This window comes from Pan paniscus, chromosome 20 (assembly GCF_029289425.2).
Source record: "Pan paniscus chromosome 20, NHGRI_mPanPan1-v2.0_pri, whole genome shotgun sequence".
NCBI lineage: Eukaryota > Metazoa > Chordata > Mammalia > Primates > Hominidae > Pan > Pan paniscus.
The window spans coordinates 7,327,933-7,349,896 of NC_073269.2; the positions used below are offsets into that span (position 1 = coordinate 7,327,933).

At 49.4% G+C, this 21,964-nt stretch overlaps 1 protein-coding gene across 2 annotated transcripts; it reads right to left on the minus strand.

The window, feature by feature from the left end:
- Nucleotides 1-469: 469 nt before the first annotated feature.
- ZNF77 (zinc finger protein 77) lies at nt 470-18,131 on the minus strand. 2 transcript variants are annotated; one of them, XM_034944913.3, is made up of 4 exons: nt 12,261-18,131; nt 6,628-6,754; nt 3,769-3,949; nt 470-2,067 (listed from the first exon to the last, which is right to left on the minus strand). In XM_034944913.3, exons 1-4 carry the CDS (start codon nt 12,261-12,263, stop codon nt 741-743), a joined length of 1,638 nt encoding a protein of 545 aa, XP_034800804.1. In that variant the 5' UTR covers nt 12,264-18,131; the 3' UTR covers nt 470-740. The 2 variants fall into 2 exon arrangements, with proteins under 2 accessions (XP_034800804.1, XP_034800805.1); XM_034944914.3 differs by having other exon boundaries at nt 6,628-7,151.
- Nucleotides 18,132-21,964: the final 3,833 nt, after the last annotated feature.

Consider the following 21,964-nt stretch of genomic DNA (forward strand, 5'->3'; position numbering starts at 1 on the left):
GGAGGCCGAGGTGGGCGGATCATGAGGTCAGGAGATCAAGACCATCCTGGCTAACACGGTGAAACCCCATCTCTACTGAAAAATAGAAAAAATTAGCCGGGCTACTCGGGAGGCTGAGGCAGGAGAATGTCATGAACCTGGGAGGCGCAGCTTGCAGTGAGCCGAGATTGCACCACTGCACTCCAGCCTGGGCAACAGAGCGAGACTCTGTCTCAAAACAAACAAAAAACAAAAAAAAAAAACAAGAAAGTAGGAATCAAAAATGTTTTTCATCTAAACTCAGCGAGACTCTGTCTCAAAAAACAAAAAAACAAAAAAAAAAAACAAGAAAGTAGGAATCAAAAACGTTTTTCATCTAAACTCACACCAAGTTGTGCATCCCTGGGTCTAAAAGACATTTCAATGGAAATGAGACAGATTTTATATACCTATAATTATTTAAAGTCCTAAATGACAAAACATACATAGCTGAAAGTGTACAAAACAGGATATTTATTAAATGTTTACATCACAAACATACACTAGAAATTAATACACAAGGAATCACTATTAAGGCTGAGGCATGTAAAGGCAATACCATATTAATCATAATTAAGAGATTTCTCTCCTACTCTGAGTTTTTAGGTACAAAATAAGTGCTATACCAGGTTTTCCTACATGCTCTACATAAATAACGTTTCTCACATTTACAACAAGGTTTTACGGTTGAACACTCTCCCAGGTCCACTGTATTCGTAGATTCACGCTCCAGCATGTGTTCTCACATGTGCTTGAAGTGATGCGAGATACCTGAAGGTTTTCCCACACTGCTTGCATTCATACGGTCTCTCTCCAGTGTGCGTTCTCACGTGCACACGAAGGGACGAGGAACAACTGTAGGCTTTCCCACATTCAGTACATTCGTAGGGTTTGACCCCACTGTGTGATCTCACATGCTTTTGAAAGTACTGAGCGTGGCTGAAGGCTTTCCCACATTGATTACATTCATACGGTTTCTCTCCGCTGTGGGTTCGCACATGCTCTCGAAGGGAGGAGTGACAGCTGAAGGCTTTCCCACAATGCTTACACTCAAAGGGCTTCTCTCCAGTATGCGTCCTCACGTGGATTCGAAGGGAGGAGGAAAAACTGTAGGCTTTCCCACACTCTTTACATTCATAGGGCTTCACCCCGCTGTGTGTTTTCACATGTCTTCTAAAGTAAGTGGGACATCCGAAGGCCTTCCCACACTGCTTGCACACATAGGGCTTCTCTCCAGTGTGCATTCTCATGTGTGCTCGCAGAGAGGAGGGGTACCTGAAGGCTTTGCCGCATTCCTTACATTCATAGGGTTTCTCTCCACTGTGCGTTCTCCCATGTTCTCGAAGAGACGAGTAACAAGTGAACGCTTTTCCGCAATGTTTACACCGACAGGGTTTCTCTCCAGTGTGCGTCCTCACGTGATCTCTAAAGGAGGAGTAACAGCTGAATGATTTTCCACAATGCTTACATTCATATGGTTTCTCTCCAGTGTGTGTTCTGACATGTTCTCGAAAGTATGAGGGACAGCTGAAGGCTTTCCCACACTCCTTACACTCATAGGGTTTCTCTCCTGTGTGAGTTCTTATGTGCCGTGTAAGGTAGGAGTAATACATAAAGGTCTTCCCACATACTTTACATGCATGGGTTTTCTGCCCATGGTGACTATTCACATGTGCCCTGAAAGATGAGGGACAAGTGAAAGCTTTTCCACATTTCTTACATTCATAAGACTTTTTACTGCTGAGACTTTTCACGTATGTCGCAGATGCTGTCCTTGAGTCCTGGCAATTACAGGGTTTCTCTACAGTCTGCGTTTTCATAGGAGGGCTTTGGCAGGAGAGGCAGCTGCAGGCTTGCCCACATTCCTTACACGGTCTCTGTCCGGTGTGAGATCTCTGCTGATTCTCGAAGGCTTTGCCACACTTAGTGCACTCAGAGGGTTTAGCTTCGGTAGGGTAACTCTTGTGCACAAGAAGGTTCGCAGTCTGGCTCAAGGTCTCTCCGCATTGATGACCTTCATTACTTTCACAGAGTCTCCACAGCTGACTTCTGTTCAAAATGGGAAGCAAGCTACTAGTCATGAATGATTATAAGTGATTAATTTATTAATGGTTTTTAGTGATTATTTTGATTACATTATTTGCCAATTTCACTGAATGGGTCTATTTTCAGCACTGTCTGCCGGGTTTCTATGGAGAACAAGCTTAATGCTCTAGCTGAAGGCTCAACTGCAGCCATAAATTTCACAGTGTTTCTTTTCTTCTTTTTTTGAGACAGAGTCTCCCTCTGTCACCCAGGCTGGAGTGCAGTGGCGCCATCTCGGCTCACTGCAAGCTCCACCTCCCGGGTTCATGCCATTCTCCTGCCTCAGCCTCCCAAGTGGCTGGGATTACAGGCGCCCGCCACCACGCCTGGCTAATTTTTTTGTATTTTAGTAGAGATGAGGTTTCACTGTGTTAGCCAGGATGGTCTTGATCTCCTGACCTCGTGATCCGCCTGCCTCGGCCTCCCAAAGTGCTGGGATTACAGGTGTGAGCCACCACACCCAGCCTTTTTTTTTTTTTGAGACGGAGTTTCACTCTTGTTGCCCAGGCTGGAGTGCAATGGCATGATCTCAGCTCACCGCAACCTCCACCTCCCAGGTTCAAGCGATACTCCTGCCTCAGCCTCCAGAGTGGCTGGGATTACAGGCATGCACCACTACACCTGGCTAATTCTTTTTTGTTTTTTGTTTTTTTTTTAATAGAGATGGGGTTTCTCCATGTTGGTCAGGCTGGTCTCGAATTCCCGACCTCAGGTGATCCACCTGCCTCAGCCTCCCAAAGTGCTGGGATTACAGGCGTGAGCCACTGCGCCCAGCCCACGGTGTTTCTTATAGATGAAGTTTCCTGATATCGTTTCCAACTGTTTCAGACACGTGACATTGACATCACATTTATAAAAATACTCTCTTAGAAAAAGTCTCAGCTAGGGATGGTGAATCACACCTGTAATCCCAGCACTTTGGGAGGCTGAGATGGGTGGACTGCTTGAGTCCAGGAGTTTGATACCAGCCTGGGCAACACGGTGAAACTCCGTCTCTACAAAAACACAAAAATTAGCCAGGTGCGGTGGTGTGTGCCTATAGTCCCAGCTACTTGGGAGGATGAGGTGGGAGGACTGCTTGAGCCCAGGAGGCAAAGGTTGCAGTGAGCCAAGATCAGTGCCACTGCACTTCAGCCTGGTTGACAGAGTGAGACCCCCATCTCAAAAATAAATAAATCAATATAATAAAAATAAAATAAAATAAATAAAAGTAATTATTAAAATATATTTTTAAAAAGAGAAAATAAAAATTAAAAAATGTCTCTGTGAGTCTGAAATTGTGTAGCTGGTTTATACTTTTTTTTTTGAGATGGAGTTTTGCTCTTGTTGCCCAGGCTGGAGTGCAATGGCGCGATCGCGGCTTACTGCAACCTCCGCCTCCTGGGTTCAAGCGATTCTCCTTCCTCAGCCTCCTGAGTAGCTGGGATTACAGGCATGTGCCACCATGCCCAGCTAATGTTTTGTATTTTTAGTAGAGATGGGGTTTCTCCGTGTTGGCCAAGCTGGTTTCGAACTACTGACCTCAGGTGATCCACCCGCCTCGGCCTCCCAAAGTGCTGGGATTACAGGCGCGAGCCCCTGCGCCCGGCCGATACTTTTCTTTGAATTGCAAGTTAGTCTGATGCTCTGCAGAGAGGCCCATCCCTCTGGTTGAGCGCCACTCACCTCAGATGCCTCTGTGGGATTTGGTGCTGATCTCCAATGTTATCAAATCTCCAATTTTCTCCAAAAAGAGACCAGGAATCACTTCCTGTGAACTTTACAATTTCTTCATCATTGGATATTCCATTCCCAAAAACGTCCCTCTGAGAACTTGATCCACTGGTTCTAACATAAATGTAACAATCTGCAACAATCAATTACACAGTTTCTTAGGGGAAACATGTTGGAATAAAGGAAATAGACCACATACGGATTTCTTCTCATATAGTAATCCAGAAATGTACCGTTTATAAGGAAGAATAGACATGCTATCCAAGTGAGACTCTGAGGACCTCACCTACTTGAGAATTTGGCAATAATAAAAAACAGATGAGCCGGGTGCAGTGGCTCATGCCTGTAATCTCAAAGCACTGCGGGGCCAAGGTAGAAGAATTGCTTGAGCCCAGGAGTTCAAGACAAGCCTGGGCAACATAGGAAAATAAGAAGACCTCATCTCTAAACAACAATAAAAAATTTAAATTAGCCAGGCGTGGTGTTGTGTGTCTATAATCCCAGCTCCTTGGGAGGCCAAGGAGGGAGGATCACTTGAGCCCAGGAGGTCAAAGCTGCAGTGGGCCATGATCACACCACGGCACTGCAGCCTGTGTGACAGAGTGAGACCCTGTCTCAAAAAAAGAATAGTGCTGGATGCGGTGGCTCACGCCTGTAATCCCTGCACTTTGGGAGGCTGAGGCGGGTGGATCACCTGAGGTCAGGAGTTCGAAACCAGCCTGACCAACATGGTTAAACCCCATCTCCACTAAAAATACAAAAAATCAGCCGGGCATAGTGGCACGTGCCTGTAATCCCAGCTACTCGGGAGGCTGAGGCAGAAGAATCACTTGTACCTGGGAGGTGGGGGTTGCATTGAGCCAAGATTGCACCATTGCACTCCAGCCTGGGCAATGGGCAATAAGAGTGAAACTGTGTCTCAAAAAAAAAAAGGAAAAGATGAATGTGGCAACCCATTTACTAAGAAACGGAATAGTTCCAAACAGATGGAGACTGATGTTAAGTAAAATATTATCAGAAAAGCAAAGTTTGCACATGCACAAATGCTCCTCGTATACGAGGAAATCCAGAGGCTTTCCCCTGCGAAGGAGGACAGTGCAGGGGGGTGCAGGAGAAGCCACACAGGGCAGCTGAGAGAGGACACACCTCCTCCTCCTCAGAGAAGGGTTTGTGTTTCTTTTTTTTGTTTTGTTTTTTGAGACAGAGTCTCACGCTGTCACCAAGGCTGGAGTGCAGTGGCACTGTGTTGGCTCACTGCAACCTCCGTCTCCTGGGTTCAAGCAATTCTCCTGCCTCAGCCTCCCGAGTAGCTGGGATTACAGGCACCTGCCACCACGCCCAACTACTTTTTATATTTTTAGTACGCATGGGGTTTCACCACGTTGGCCAGGCTGGTCTTGAACTCCTGACCTTAGGTGAACCGCCCACCTAGGCCTTCCAAAGTGCTGGGGTTACAGGCGTGAGCCACTGCGTGCGGCCAAGGGTTTGTACTTCTAACCCACGCTGCCAAACGGAACCTTCTTATCCAGAACCCACTCCTCCCGAGGGCTGCTGCTCTCCTGGTGCCCACAGGCACAGAACCCGCTCCTCCCGAGGGCTGCTGCTCTCCCGGTGCCCACAGGCACAGAACCCGCTCCTCCCGAGGGCTGCTGCTCTCCTGGTGCCCACAGGCACAGAACCCGCTCCTCCCGAGGGCTGCTGCTCTCCCGGTGCCCACAGGCACAGAACCCGCTCCTCCCGAGGGCTGCTGCTCTCCTGGTGCTCACAGGCACAGGGCCCTCACAGGAGCCCTTCCTCCACTACGCCCGGCTGCCCTCAGGTGTGAGCACCGCCCACTCCTAGAGAATCACATGATGAGGAAGGATTGTGAAGGGCAACAAATGTTCCCCTGAGACAGGCCAACACTTTGACTTCCCAGACCACCGATGATGGCCGAGTGTGAGTTTTAATTGCAGCAAAATTACCATGTCAAACGTGGATTACTCACAGTGTAACTTGGATTTACTTTATCACAGTGTACTTTGATTTTCAAAGTACAGTTACTCTGTGTGGTGAACCACAAAGCTGCTTTCGTTGCCCCAACGTGACACAGAATACTCTACTTGGACTTATAAAATGTGGGCAGCCAAAGACTGGTGATCAAGAAAACCTAAATATCAATCATACACAAAACTTTGTTTTCATGGAGAAGCGTTTTGACTCCCATGTTCCCTGGGTGTTGGGGTCATGTCTATCTCTTTTCCAACATATTTCAATTTTTGAGCTCAAATAAAAAGAAAAACAAAGTATCTTAGGCCGGGCGCGGTGGCTCACGCCTGTAATCCCAGCACTTTGGGAGGCCGAGGCGGGCAGATCACGAGGTCGTGGCTAACACGGTGAAACCCCGTCTCTACTAAAGGTACAAAAAATTAGCCGGGCGTGGTGGCGGGCGCCTGTAGTCCCAGCTATTCAGGAGGCTGAGGCAGGAGAATGGCGTGAACCCGGGAGGCGGAGCTTGCAGTGAGCCGAGATCGCGCCACTGCACTCCAGCTTGGGCGACAGAGCGAGACTCCGTCTCAAAAAAAGAAAAAAAAAAAAAAGAAAACCAAGGTCTCTTTGCTCTCCAGGACGCAGTGAGGGAATGATGCCACCCTTACCCAAGGAGGCAGTGAGGGAATGACGCCACCCTTACCCAAGGAGGCAGTGAGGGAATGACGGCACCCTTACCCAAGGAGGCAGTGAGGGAATGACGCCATCCTTACCCAAGGAGGCAGTGAGGGAATGACGCCACCCTTACCCAAGGAGGCAGTGAGGGAATGACGCCACCCTTACCCAAGGAGGCCAGGTTCCTGCAGGTCTCCAGCATCACATCTCTGTAGAGGCTCCTCTGAGCATGATCCAGCAATGCCCACTCTTCTGGGGTAAAGTTCACAGCCACTTCCTCAAAGACCACAGAGTCCTAAAACATTCCACACATCCCACTTCAGCAAAGGCACCGCCTCCCCCATGTGCGCAGGAAGAGGGGTGAGGCTGACAGCCTGGGGAACTGAGCCACACAGAGCTTATGTCCTTGTGAGAGGTGACCAACAGTATGAAAAAGTGCGGTACACTCAATGCCGTGAGTACCTTCCCAACAGGGAGCAAAGCGCAATGACAGCCTCTGCCAGAGACTTACAAAGAATTACTGAGAAACGGCAGGTATGAGGGTGGGGAAACACTGAAAAATCTGAAAACATCATTAAGCTAAGGCTGGTGGCTCATGCCTGCAATCCCAGTACTTTGAGAGGCTCAGGTGTGAGGATTGCTTAGGGCCAGGAGTTGGCGACCAGCCTGGGCTGCATAGCGAGATCCCGTCTCTACAAAAAAAATAAAATACAATAAATTAACCAGCCATGGTGGTACACACCTGTAGTCCCAGCTACTTAGGAGGGTGAGGAGGGACAATTGCTTGAGCTCAGGGGTTCAAGGCTGCAGTGAACTATGACTGTGCCACTGCACTCCTGTCTGGGCAACAGAGTGAGACCCAATCTCAAAAAAATAAAATCAATCAATCATTCAGGTAACATGGAAATTGACATGACTTGCTCAAATTTTATTATTTCTTATTCAGCTATAATATCAGCACTTTGGGAGGCCAAGGTGAGAAGATCGCTTGAGGCCAGGAGTTCAAGACGAGCCTAGGTGACAGAGCAAAGACCCTGTCTCTTAAAAAAAAAAAATTAAATTAAATTAAAATTTAAAAATACAACTATGAAGAAAAGCAAGGAGATTATTTCCTTATAATTTAGGATATTGGCCAGGTGTGGTGGTTCACGCCTGTAGTTCCAACACTTTGGGAGGCCAAGACAGGCAGATCACTTGAGTTCAGGAGTTTGAGATCAGCCTGGACAACACAGTGAAACCCTGTCTCTACCAAAAAAAAAAAAAGGCTAAAAGAATTTAGGATAGGCCGGGCGTGGTGGCTCACGCCTATAATCCTAGCATTTTGGGAGGCTAAGGTGGGCGGATCACAAGGTTAAGAGATCAAGACCATCCTGGCCAACATGGTGAAACCCCATCTCTACTAAAAATACAAAAATTAGCTGGGCGTGGTGGCGGGCGCCTGTAGTCTCAGCTACTCAGGAGGCTGAGGCAGGAGAATCGCTTGAACCCAGGAGGCGGAGGTTGCAGTGAGCCAAGATGGCACCATTGCACTCCAGTCTAGCAACAGAGTGAGACTCCATCTCAAAAAAGAAAAAAAGAAAAAAAAAAAGAATGTAGGATACTGGCCTGATCTGGAGGGAGAAGCCTACCATTACACATCATTTCAAATTGGATGCCAAGGCTTCTTCGAAGACATGGCCTGGCTGTCGTTACACACTGTTCACTTTAGGACGTTTCCACTGACTCTGTAATTGTCTTACAAAAGTTCTACATGTGTTCTATTTTATAATAAAATGCTATCAGCAGCTGGGCTTGGTGGCTCAGGCCTATACTCCCAGCACTTTGGGAGACTGAGGTGGGAGGACTGTTTGAGCCCAGAAGCTTGGGACCAGCCTGGGCAATATGGTGAAACCCTGTCTCTACAAAAAATACAAAAATTAGCCAGGCATGGTGGGGCACACCTGGAGTCCCAGCTACTCAGGAGGCTGAGGTGGGAGGATCATTTGAGCCCAGGAGGTTGAGGCTGCAGTGAGCCAAGATGTCACCACTGCACTCCAGCGTGGGTGACAGAGAGACGCCCTACCTCAAAAAAAAAAAAAAAAAAAAAGGCTGGGTGAGGTGTCTCACACCTGTAATCTCAGCACTTTGGGAGGCCAAGGCGGGAGGATCACTTGAGGTCAGGAGTTCATGAGCAGCCTGGCCAACATGGTGAAACCGCACCGCTACTAAAAATACAAAAATTAGCCAGGCGTGGTGGTGCATGCCTGTAATCCCAGCTACTCGGGAGGCTGAGGCAGGAAAATCACTTAAACCCAGAGGCAGAGGTTGCAGTGAGCTGAGATCAAGCCACTGCACTCTAGCCTGGGTGACAGAGTGAGACTGTCTCAAAAATAAAAATAAAAATAAGTAAGAACACAGCCAAATCACCACTTTCAGCCCGTGTTAAAGGACAAAGGGGTGAGTGGTGGATTCTAGAAGATCTAGAAGTTTTTCTATCCCACAAAGGGTCCCATGCAGAAAACAGGTATCAGTTAATGATTAGGGTCTCATGCAGAAAACAGGTATCAGTTAATGATTATCCTCATGATAAATTGTTCATCAGTCCCCTAATCGGAATTGCCGCTTCTCTGTACTGTGGGTCGTATATTACAGAATGTGCATCTGTCTGATGCGCAGATACTAACAGGAGACGGAGCAGGGTCCCCCACTGTCACAAACTCTGCAACCTGCCTAAGTCAGTGCTAGTTTCATGAATGTTTTCAATCCACACCTTCGCCCACCTCACAATAAAGCATGGGGCTGTGTGTGCGCCTTTCCCCTCATCCTAATGGAAGATGCAACGTCTTCCGAGCTTGAGAGTTTTCCACAGCAGCCTTCTCGGGCTAAGCCACGGTATAACACCAGGCAGTGGCAGAAGGCAAAGAACACATCCAAGACAATGACTGCCCTCACTAAGGACAAGAAAAAAAGGCAAAAAGCATTTATTCCTTTTTTTTTTTTTTTGAGACAGGGTCTTGCTCTGTCTCCCAGGCTGGAGTGCAGTGAAACGATCTCAGCTCGCTGCAACCTCCGCCTCCCGGGTTCAAGCGATTCTCCTGCCTCAGACTCCCAAGTAGCTGGGATTGCAGGCACTTGCCATCACACCTGGCTAATTTTGATATTTTTAGTAGAGACGGGGTTTCCCCATGTCAATCAGGGTGGTCTTGAATTCCTGACCTTGTGATCCGCCCACCTCAGCCACCCAAAGTGCTAGGATTACAGGTGTGAGCCACCGCGCCCGGCTCTTTTTTTTTTTTTTTTTTTTCCAGACAGGTTCTAGCTCTGTTACCCAGGCTGGAGTGGAGTGGTACAGCCTCAAACTCATGGGCTCAAGCGATTCTCCCCCCTCAGCCTCTCAAGTGGCTGGGACCACAGGTGCGCATCCCCATGCCCGGCCTCATTATTTTACATTTACTAAAACCTGGGGCTGAAATAGGAACAATACCAATGCTGAGCTGGACACAGATGAGGCTGTTCGCAGCTGTCAGGTGACAATGTTGAACTGACTTCAGCTCTGTGCTCCTGGAAACCAGCAAAGGTGAAACCCCATCCTGCTGTGCTCTGGAATTGGGACAGCCAGGACCCTCCCTTCCCATACAACTTAGATAAGATTCACGCAGATGACAAGGCCAGATTCAGACCCTCCGAAATCCCATTCTTTGTCATCAGAAATGATTCACTAGGTTAGGTGTGCCCAGGCTGGAGTGCAGTGGTGTGATCATGGCTCACTGCAACCTCTGCCTCCCGAGTTCAAGCAATTCTCCCTGCCTCAGCCTCCCAAGTAGCTGGGATTACAGGCACACACTACCACGCCCGGCTAATTTTTGTATTTTTTAGTAGAGATGGGATTTCACCATGTTGGCCAGGCTGGTCTTGAACTCCTGACCTCAGGTGATCCACCTGCCTCAGCCTCCCAAAGTGCTGGGATTACAGGCATGAGCCACCGCGCCAGGCCTAGCCAACTCTTCAGATGCCTGCATACTTGATGGTCACAGAGCTCTCCCCCTGCAGCTGTCCCCCTGTGGCTACAGCATTAGTCCCGCAGCTCAATCATCAACTGTCCCCATGCCCCTGTTGCTTATACCCCCACCCCACTGCAATAGAACCCCAAGCCTCTGGCATTACTCTCCTGCCCCTAATCCAACTAACCCTTCTCCCTATTGCAACAGCCCCTACTCCCCCTCCCCCAATACCTCGCAATAATCCTTTTTCATAAAAGTTTCCTTACTACGTTTGGGTTTACACAAGCTTGACCACATGTTCGCAGCCTCCCGTTTCTTCCCCAAACTTTACTCAGCCTTCTGTCCTCTCCACAGGCCCCTGAACTTTGAGTGGCCCCCCCGAGTCTGAGCAAGCAGTAAGTGTGGAGTCCCCTGTCACCTCCCCTGAGCTAGCTGACCACAAGGAGGTACATTTACTGTCAACCCCCTTTCTGCTTGTCCCCTAAAACGTTCTTCCAAACCTTTTCTTGTGTATGAAAGTAAAGCCTTTTCCTGGTTGATTTGGAGACCTGGCAGGTTTCGGAGGCTGGGGCTTATCCCTATTTTTCTCTTTCCTTCTCTAGCCAGGATTTTTTGTTTGTTTGTTTTTGTTTTTGTTTTTGAGACGGAGTCTTTCTCTGTCGCCAGGCTGGAGTGCAGTGGCGCCATGTCGGCTCACTGCAAGCTCCACCTCCCAGGTTCACGCCATTCTCCTGTCTCAGCCTCCCTAGTAGCTGGGATTGCAGGCGCCCGCCACCACGCCCGGCTAATTGTTGTATTTTTAGTACAGACGGGATTTCGCCATGTTGTCCAGGCTGGTCTGGAACTCCTGACCTCAGGTGATCCGCCCGCCTCGGCCTCCCAAAGTGCTGGGATTACAGGCGTGAGCCACCGCGCCCGGCCCAGGATTTTATTATTTGACAGGCTCCAGGACAGGGCACCACCTCCTCCTTGGCAGACTTTCCCAAACTGACCACCAAAAACCCCTGACGGCTCCTGCCCTCTCCTCCCACTCTCCCCGATCCCCTGACTGCCTCTACTGTCCCCCAACACATCCCTCGAGCCCGACTCCCTTTACTGTCCCCCCAAACTGCCCTCAAGCCCCTGACCGCCTCTACTGCCCCCCTTAAAGTGCCCCTGAGCCCCTGACTGCTTCTGCTGTCCCCTCGAGCTGCCCCCAAACTCCCGACTGCAGCTACTGTCCCCCTAAACTGCCTTTGAGCCCCTGATCACCTGTCCCCCAAAACTGCCCCTTCAAACCCATGACCGCCTCTACGGCCCCCTCAAACTCTCCCCGAGTTCCTGACCGCTGCTATTGGCCCCCTAATCTGCCCTTGAGCCTGACTCCCTTCCACTGAACCCCCAAACTGCCGCCGAGCCCCTGACCGTGTCTGTTCCCGCAAACTGCCCCTTCCCTCCTCCACTGTCCCAAAACTGCCCTTGAGTCCCTGACCGCCTCTACTGTCCCCGCAAACTGCCCCTGTGCCCCTTAAACCTCTACTGTCCACTTAAATTGCCTCAAGCCCCTGACCACCTCTGCTGTCCCCACAAGCTCTCCCCAAACTCCTGACCTCTACTGTCCCCAGAAACTACCCCTCGAGCCCCTGACCGCTTTTGCTGTCACCCCAGACTGCCCCCAGCCCTACCCCTCGGCCGCTGTGACCACGTCCTCGGGGCCCAGGCGCTCGTCGTGCGCCGCCCCGCGCGTCCCTCAGCTTTCTCCGGCTGCGAACTCGGGCGGAAGCCGGTTCCTGCCGCCCCACCTCGCCCTGGGCCCGGGCTCGGCTCCCGCCCAGCACTCACCATGTCCCGCCCGCTCCTGGGCTCTCCAGGGTTAGCGCCCCGCGGTCCAGCGACCGGCGCAGGTGAGCACGACAGGACACCTGAGCCGCTCGGGGTAGGCGGGGAAGCGCGCAAGGCAGAGGGGAACTCGGCTTACCGTCCTCGGGGTCTGATTGGACAGATCTCGGGAAGTGGAGACTCTGATTTGACAGTGCTGTCGACTCCGCACCCCTGATTGGAGAATTCTCCAGTCAGTCCCCCTAGCGCCCTTGATTGGGCAGGGCTCCACTTCGGATTAACGTCTCTGATTGGACAGTTCCCTGGGCCCCGCCCCTGCCTGTCCTGATTGGATAATTCTCTCCTCCGTGACCGGCTCGTCGAGAACACGCGTGGCTGACCCTCCAGCCGGGCACCCGCGGATCTGGGAGAACTCACTCCAGTCCAGGGAGGGCGCGGCGTCCTCCTCCCTGACTGCACGGCAACTCCAGACTCAGTTTCCCCTCGGAGCGGCCCCTCGTGCGGGGAGGAGAGGAAGGGCACGGAGTCCCATGGGGCGGAGTCCTGCGTGGGGGCGGGACCCGCGTGCGTGACGTCACCGTGCTGTCCCGCGTGGGCGCGGACGCCTGGGGTCCAGAGACCTGGAGATCTGGAGACCAGGCGACGAGGCCCCAGGAGGCCGGACCCCACCAGGCGCTCCCTGTGTTCTTTAAAACTCTCGGCCGGGCGCGGTGGTTCACGCGGGTAATCCCAGCACCGTGAGAGGCAGAGACCGGCGGATCACCAGAAGTCAGGAGTTCAAGTCCAGCCTGACCAAAATGGCGAAAACCACTTCTCTCCTAAAAATACAAAAATTAGCCGGGCACGGTGGCGGGCGCCTGTAATCCCAGCTACTCCGGAGGCTGAGGCAGGAGAATCGCTTGAACCCAGGAGGGGGAGATTGCAGTGAGCCAAGATCAGGACACTGCACTCCAGCCTGGGCAGCAAGAGCGAAACTGAGTCTCAAAAAAAAAAAAAGCAGCCCTCCCACAAACAGAACCACGGAAGGTCATGAAGAGAGAGGTCTCACATTTATAGGCTTAATAACGAAAAAGACTCTACAAAAACCACAGGCTTAAACAAAAAATACTTTTACAGGGACACTCAGACTGGTGTGACCCTAGTTACTGATCTTTGTAGACAAGGATAATTATTTCTGAAAAATGATGTAATCCTCATTTAAAATTTTTTTTTTCCTTTATAAACCTTTGTCCCAGTCTGGGCAACATGGCAAAACCCCATATATACAAAAAATACAAAAATTAGCTGGGAATATAGGAGTGTGCGCCTATGGTCCCAACGACTTGGTAGGCTGAAGCAGGAGGATCGCTCGAGCCCGTGGGGATCGAGGCTGCAGTGAGCTGTGATCTCACCATTGTACTCCAGCCTGGGCAACAGAGACCCCCGTCTCAAAAAAATGAAAACAAAAAACAACCTTTGTCTTCCTTTACCTCCCTGAATAAGCACATAGTTTGCTATGCCGCGCATATTCCCACTGCAATGAACTGTTACCACCGTTTTTAGACAGCCTGTTATTTAGGTCAACACAGTAAAAACATGAATTATGACAATTATGTTTGTATGTAAAATGGCAAGCGATATAGAGTTTATACTTCTACTCTGTCTCAAGCTGGAAAGTCTTTTCGGAGATGAGCAGTCGCGTTCCAGGCTTTAGGAATTGCGGCTCAACTGAATAAAAGTATTCAGAATTTTCACGTCGAGTTCAAATTTATTTAAACTTCTATGATTATTTTCTCAAATGAGTTAAAATAACAATTCAATTACCATAGGAACAGGACAGCTTTTTACTTTAAAAAATTCTCTAGGGCCGGGCGCGGTGGTTCACGCCTATAATCCCAGCACTTTGGGAGGCTGAGGCAGGTGGATCACCTGAGGTCAAGAGTTCGAGACCAGCCTGGCCAACATGGCAAAACCCTTGTCTCTACTAAAAATATAAAAATTAGCCGGGCTTGGTGGCACACGCCTGTAATCCCAGCTACTTGGGAGGCTGAGGCAGGAGAATCACTACAGCCCGGGAGGCAGGGATTGCAGTGAGCCAAGATCGCGCCACTGCACTCCAGCCTGGGTGACAGAGCGAGACTCCATCTCAAAACAAAAACAAACAAAAAAACGCCATTTGAACGACACGTTTTGTTTCCCCCCGCTTTATTATTTTTAAAAAGTACCATGGTGTACACATTGCATTACAATTGTTTTTGTGGCTCAATGAAAAAAATAAATCCTCCAACTCTCTTCATCTTAATAGGTGACTTCCTTACTCCTTACAGATGTAAGATGATGTAAGTTGATGTAACAAGGTCTCTCTAAATAGACAGTGGACTTGTTTCCAATCTTTTGCTACTCAAAGCTTGTCTTATGTTGCACCACCATGCCTGGCAGATTTTTGTATTTTTTGGTAGAGATGGGGTTTCACCATGCTGGCCAAGTTGGTCTGGAACTCCTGACCTCAAGTGATCCGCTTGCCTCAGCCTTTATCAATGGATATTAATGAAGCTTAGGATACTCACATTGTGTCAAAGATAAGAGGCAAGGAAACTACAAAGAAATTGGAAGTGATAGGAAAACAATGGAATAACTGTCAGAGAGGAAGCAGTGGGAACAAAAGACAGGAAAGAAAAACATGCCTATTATCAGAGTCCCTGAAGAAGTAAACAGTAGCACAGCTTTTCACCTTAAATCATTAAGAAACACATAAATAGGCCGGGCGCGGTGGCTCACGCCTGTAATCCCAGCACTTTGGGATGCCAAGGTGGGCAGATCACCTGAGGTCCAAAGTCCGAGACCACCCTGACAAACATGGAGAAACCCCATCTCTACTAAAAATACAAAAATGAGCTGGACGTGGTGGCAAATGCCTGGAACCCCAGCTACTCGGGAGGCTGAGGCAGGAGAATCACTTGAACCCAGGAAGTGGAGGTTGCAGTGAGCCGAGATCATGCCACTGCACTCCAGCCTGGGCAACAAGAGCAAAACTCTGTCTCAAAAAAAAAAAAAAAAAAAGGAAAAGAAACACATAAATACTATAATAAATGTAGCAACATACCTTGCAGAAGATCCAAAGGTTGCTTGTGGAATTGGGCAAGGGAATCTAAATTTCCAGAGTTAGTATGCAGTGGTGGAGAGAGGGTTGTCGGAAATCTAATGTTAAGTTTTAAAGCAGAGGAAACAGTGTGACTTGGTATTTGAGGTGTGTGTGCGCATTTTCTGTTTTCCTACCAGACTCTATTCAGTTACGTGCAATTTCTTCTGTTCACTTAGTGTTTCTTGGGGTTGAAACTGAACATAAATATGAAATTCGTGTTATACTCACATTACTCAACATATCAGGTAATTTGTGAAGACAGAGATGTTTCCTGATCAATTGTTCTAGCCGACTGACAGCCTGTGTGTACTCACTATCTACATAGAATTATTTCAAAGTCGCAGGGCGCGGTGGCTCACGTCTGTAATCCCAGCACTTTGGGAGGCCGAGTTGGGCGGATCACAAGGTCAGGAGATCGAGACCATCCTGGCTAACATGGTGAAACCCCGTCTCTACTAAAAATACAAAAAATCAGCTGGGTGTGGTGGCGAGTGCCTGTAGTCCCAGCTACTCGGAAGGCTGAGGCAGGAAAATGGCGTGAACCCAGGAGGCGGAGCTTGCATTGAGCTGAGATCACGCCACTGCACTCTATCCTGGGCAACAGAGCAAAACTCTGTCTCAAAAAAAAAAAAAAAAAAGAATTATTTCAAAGTCAATTGAGTGGCTGGGGGCAGTGGTTCACGCCTGTAATCCCAGCACTTTGGGAGGCCGAGGCGGGCGGGTCACGAGGTCAGGAGTTCAAGAGTAGCCTGGCCAAGATGGTGAAACCCCATCTCTACTAAAAATACAAAAATTCGCTGGGTGTGGTGGCAGGCACCTGTAGTCCCAGCTACTCGGGAGGGTGAGGCAGGAGAATCACTTGAACCCGGGAGGTGGAGGTTGCAGTGAGCCGAGATCACACCACTGCACTCCAGCCTGGGCGACAGCTCGAGACTCCATCTCAAAAAAAAAAAAAAAAAGTAAATTGAGGACACTGTAACACTCTGCTCTTAAACACCTCCCAAATGCTATTTTAGAGAAAAATCTGTATTTTTATCTAAAAGTCCACACTTCATATTCACACTTTACATAGTTAACAATCATTCCTTTATACCTAGCCCATAATCATATTTCCTTCAATTATACCCGAAATGGTCTTTATAGCTGGTCCTCCGAAGATCCAACCCCAAACCAGGTATTGCATCTTCTTTTATTTTATAGTATTATATGGTCATGTTGAATTTTTCTTTTGAGGTGTAGTCTATGAATTTTTGTGTATGTATAGTGTTAACGGGTGAATTGCGTCCCCACAAATCCGTAAGGTGAAGGCCTAACCCACAGTACCTCAAAAGGTATTTGGAGATAGGCCTTTAAAGAGGCAATTCGATTAAAATGAGATTAAGATGGGCTCAAATCCAAAAGACTGGCGTGCTATTCATTGCAGGGTGTTGAGCAGCACCCTAGACCTCCTCATCCACTGGATGCCAGTAGCCCCAACCCCATCCCCGGTTGTGACAACCAAGTCTGCAGACACTGTCCAGTGTCCCCTGGGCGTAAAATTTCTCCTCCCCTCTTTGATAATCACTACTTTAGACTCTATTTGGTCTTAGAGTCTTTTCTCCGAAGTCCATCATTTTATCCGCCGTAACCCTGCTGTCTTCACTTAAGGGGTCCAAGACGTTTACAGGAGGGTGATAATGGTGATGATGAGCTGCCAATAATAATCCACACACAGCACTCATTATTTGACAAATGCAGGTAATGTTATGTACTTTCATTTTACAGACCTGGCAACTGAGGCACTGAGGGGCTTGGCAACTTGCCTAATATCACCCGAGAGCTGATTAAGGCTTGGGGCCAGGACTGGGACCCCAGGATGAAGCCCAGCTGAGCAGAAAACCTCTGTGCACAGGATGCAGCAATCAAGATAATAAAAATCAACTCCGACTGAGAAAGTATCTGCCTACACATTCACCAGGCTGGGAGGACAGACCCAGATGGTATCAGTTGGAAAATTAACAGAAAACAGTATTTTTGCCAAGGACACCTTTTTCTGAGCCATCAATGTCTTCTAGCTCGCTAAATGCCTTCCTTGCCCATTACAATCATACACAGTGATTGACATTTTATCAGTAAGAATAAACTTCCCTTTTCCGGCCGGAGGGTCTGATTTCCTTGGACACAGAGAATCCGTCTCCATTTCCAACCCAGGTGCAGGGCTCTGATAAGGGGTTTCCGGACATAACAATCTACAGCGGTCTTATCTTGTGGGTTCCCAAGGAAACAGGACCCGGCTGCACTTCGCAGCCCAGACCCGAGGGTGACCCCTTTACAAGCTTGCTCTTTGCCAAATGGAAACCACGCAGTATTTACATTTCACCTAAACCCCACCCTTCTCTCCAAATCCGATGGGTTCTCAGGCCTAGGATCCTCAGGCCTAGGGGGTCAAAACGCCCCGCGTCCCCAACCAAGACCCCTGAAGTCTAGCGGGGTTCCACGGGCCTCCGGAGCCTCCTCCCTGGGGCGCGGTGCCAGGAATTCGCCATTAAACGAGCCCGCCCCCTGCACTTTGAACTCTGCCCCCATCCTTTGACCCAAACCCCCCTATGCCCCGGCATCGGAGTCCCCTTGCTTGGCCTCTGCCACCAAGATACGGGGCCAGGTCCAGCAGTACAAGGAGGAGAAACCGCTCTCACGGGAGGCGCTGCGGCCACTAAGGGAGACGGCCGCCCCGGGTCACAGACGGATGCTTCCGTTTCCGGTTCCGGGGCGGCTGGGAGCAGAAAAGTGGGCTAGTAATGAGCTTGGGATTGCTGGAGCCTCAATGGTAGGCGGGACGACCTACGTCGTCCAATCGCTGCGCAGGAAAAGCTAGTTTCCGCCCTCTGGGAGATAATTGGCATTGTTGGCAGATCCGCCCCTCGAGGGCAAGTCTCAGGACAGAATCGCGCTGTGGGCGTGGCTTGTACTGGATCCGCCCCGGGGCGTGGCTAAAACCAGACCGAGGTCCCGGGACGAGGTTGGGGGCGTGGTCTTTCGCGCAATCCTCCAACGCCCAATTACCCTGATAAACAATAAACGCTAAAATAAGTAATAAATGCTCATTTCCTCCAGCCAACACATTCCTCGTGATAACATACTCCTGCACAAAGATATTCCCATTGTTGGGATTTTTCTTCCTTGAATGTCTGTTATTTCTTCCAGAAATAAGGTCATTTTTATGCATTTACATATGGCTTTTCTTATTAATGAGTGCGTTGTGATGTTCCCTTCTGGCCACTAGATGGCCACGTAGCTCACATTTTCAAATTCGCGGATATTTTGTTGTGTTGCTTTAGACATAGATGTCCAATTTTTGGCTTCACTGGGACACATTGGAAGAATTGTCTTGGGCCACACATAAAATACAGGAACACTAACTATAGCTGATGAGCTAAAACAAAACAAAAATTGCAAAATAATCTCATAATGTTTTTTTTCTTTCTTTTTTTTCTTTTTTTTGAGAGGGCGTCTCGCTCTGTCTCCCAGGCTGGAGTGCAGTGTCGCGATCTCGGCTCACTGCAAGCTCCGCCTCCCGGGTTCAAGCCATTCTCCTGCCTCAGCCTCCCGAGTAGCTGGGATTACAGGCGCCCGCCACCAAGCCCAGCTAATTTTTTGTATTTTTAGTAGAGACGGGGTTTCACCGTGTTAGCCAGGATGGTCTCGATCTCCTGACCTCGTGATCCGACTGCCTCGGCCTCCCAAGTGCTGGGATTACAGGCGTGAGCCACCACTCCCAGCCAATAATCTCATAATGTTTTAAGAAAGTTTACCAATTTGTGTTGGGTGCATTCAAAGCCATCCTGGGCTTCATCCGGCCTGCAGGCCCTGAGTTGGAGAAGTTAGCTTTAGAGTTTAGACACAGGAAAAATGCAGGGGTCTTTGCCTTCCATTGTGAGGCATGATAACTAAGATTAGGAGGCCATCCTGACTTGTCCCCTTGTGTGACGCCCAGTGGGCTCCGCATCCCTTGCATTCCCATGTCTGAGCACCTATCTCTTTTACAAGGTAAGCAGTCCTGAAGGATACCAGCAGACCGCCAGATGGGTTACAAGTTCCTCATATCTGGTACAGCCCGCGAAAGAGAACAAAAGTCCCTTATTCCTGAATCGGCTTCATCAGCTTCCCCAATCTCCAGCCAATCAACACCAAAAAGCCCAAGAAGCTATTAGCTACAAATTCCTGCCTTAAGGCCGGGTGTGGTGGCTCACACCTGTAATCCCAGCACTTTGGGAGGCCGAGGCGGGTGGATCATCTAAGGTCAGAAGTTCGAGACCAGCCTGACCAACATGGTGAAACCCTGTCTCTACTAAAAATACAAAAATTAGCTGGGCTTGGTGGCACATGCCTGTAATCCCAGCTACTTGGGAGGCTGAGGCAGGAGAATCGCTTGAACCTGGGAGGTGGAGGTTGCCGTGAGCCGAGATCATGCCATTGCACTTCAGCCTGGGCAACAAGAGTGAAACTCCATCTCAAAAAAAAAAAAAAAATTCCTGCCTTAAAAGGGGCCAGGGACTTCTTCCAGGCCCCACATGTGCAGCTAGAGTCAAGGTTTAGCTAATAGTAAACTTTTCCTCATTTTATTTTTTTGAGATGGAATCCCACTCTGTTGCCCACGCTGGAGTACAGTGGAACAATCAAGACTCACTGCAGCCTCCACGTCCTGGGTCCAAGCGATTCTCCTGCCTCAAACTCCTAAGTAGCTGGGACTACCAGCACCTGCCAATACACCTGCCTAATTTTTGTATTTTTAGTAGAGACGGGGTTTCACCATGTTGGCCAGGCTGGTCTCAAACACCTGACCTCAGGTGATCTGCCTGCCTCAGCCTCCCAAAGTGTCAGGATTACAGGCGTGAGCCACAGCGCCCGGCCAACATTTTCCTCATTTTAATAGTTAAAAAAAACAAAAAACAAAAAACAAAAAAAAACCTGAGGCTGAGGCAGGAGAATTGCTTGAGCCCGGGAGGCGGAGGTTGCTGTGAGCCGAGATCGTGCCACTACACTCCAGCCTGGGCGACAGAGCAAGACTCTCGAAAACAAAAACAAAAACAAAACCCACCCCTAGGTGGAGATTTTGTATGCTATTGATACATGCAATGTGTGTTAGAGCAGGCAGATGCTGAGTGCAACCGTAGGTCCACCTTTGCACACCTGACCTCACCGGTATTTTCTGACTATGTACGTACAGCCCCCAAAAAGGAATTTATCTTAAGGCACTAGCTGCTGCCTCTCCCTGTGAACAGTCTGCTCTGCGTCTCAGAGAGCACTTTCATTTTGCAATAAATTTCTTTGCTTACTCACACTTTGGACTTGCTCTCAAATTATTTGTGCAGTGAAGCCAAGAACCTGCCCAGCCCACCAGCAACAGTTGTAGCTGCCCAACAGGTTCTCCCTGCTCACTGCACAAACAAAATCGATTCACAAAGACCGTGGCATTGCAGTAAAGAGAGTTTAGTTGGCCTGAGGCTGGCTATGCCATGCAGGAAACGGAGTCATTCCTCAAACCAAGCTCCCTGAAGGCTCTGTCGCCCAGGATGGAGTGCAGTGACATGATCTCAGCTCACTGCAACCTCCGCCTCCCAAGTTCAGGCGATTCTCCTGCCTCAGCCTCCTGAGTAGCTGGGATTACAGGCACCTGCCACCACGCCCGGCTAATTTTTGTACTTTTAGTAGAGATGGGTTTTTGCCACGTTGGCCAAGCTGGTCTTGAACTCCTGACTTCAAGGGATCCACCAGCCTTGGCCTCCCAAAGTGCTGGGATTACAGACGTGAGCCACTGCACCCACTCAGGGGTTTTTTGAAGATAGTTTGGTGGTCAGGAGGCTAGGGTCTAGGTGCTGCTGGCTAGTTGGGGATGGGATCATAGGGATGTGGAACACGGCCCTCATACCCTGAGTCCACTTCTGGGTGGAGGCCACAGGATGGGCCAGGGGTGTCCATCTGGTTGTCAGAAATGCAAAAGCCTGGCCAGGCGCGGTGGCTCACACTTGTAATCCCAGCACTTTCGGAGGCCGAGGCAGGAGGATCACTTCAGGCCAGGAGTTCGAGACCAGCCTGGCCAACATGGTAAAACTCCATCTCCACTAAAAATACAAAAAAAATAGCTGGGCATGGTTGTGCATGCCTGTAATTCCAGCTACTTGGGAGGCTGTGGCAGGAGAATCGCTTGAACCTGGAGGGCAGAGGTTGCAGTGAGCCGAGATCACATCACTGCACTCCATCCTGGGCGACAGAGCAAGACTCCGGCTCAAACAAACAAACAAACAAAAAAACCAGAGCAACTCCATCTTGAATAGGGGCTGGGTAAAATGAGGCTGAGACCTGCTGGGCCACATTCCCAGGAGGTCAGGCATTCTTACTCACAGGAGGAGATAGGAGGTTGGCAGGACAGTATCACAGGACACAGGTCACGAAGACCCTGCTGTTAGAACAGAATGTGGTAAAGAAGCCACCAAATCTCACCAAAACCAAGATGGCGAAGAAAGTGACCTCTGGTTGTCCTCATTGCTCATTATGTGCTAATTATAATGTATTAGCATGCTAAGAGACACTCTCACCAGTGCCATGA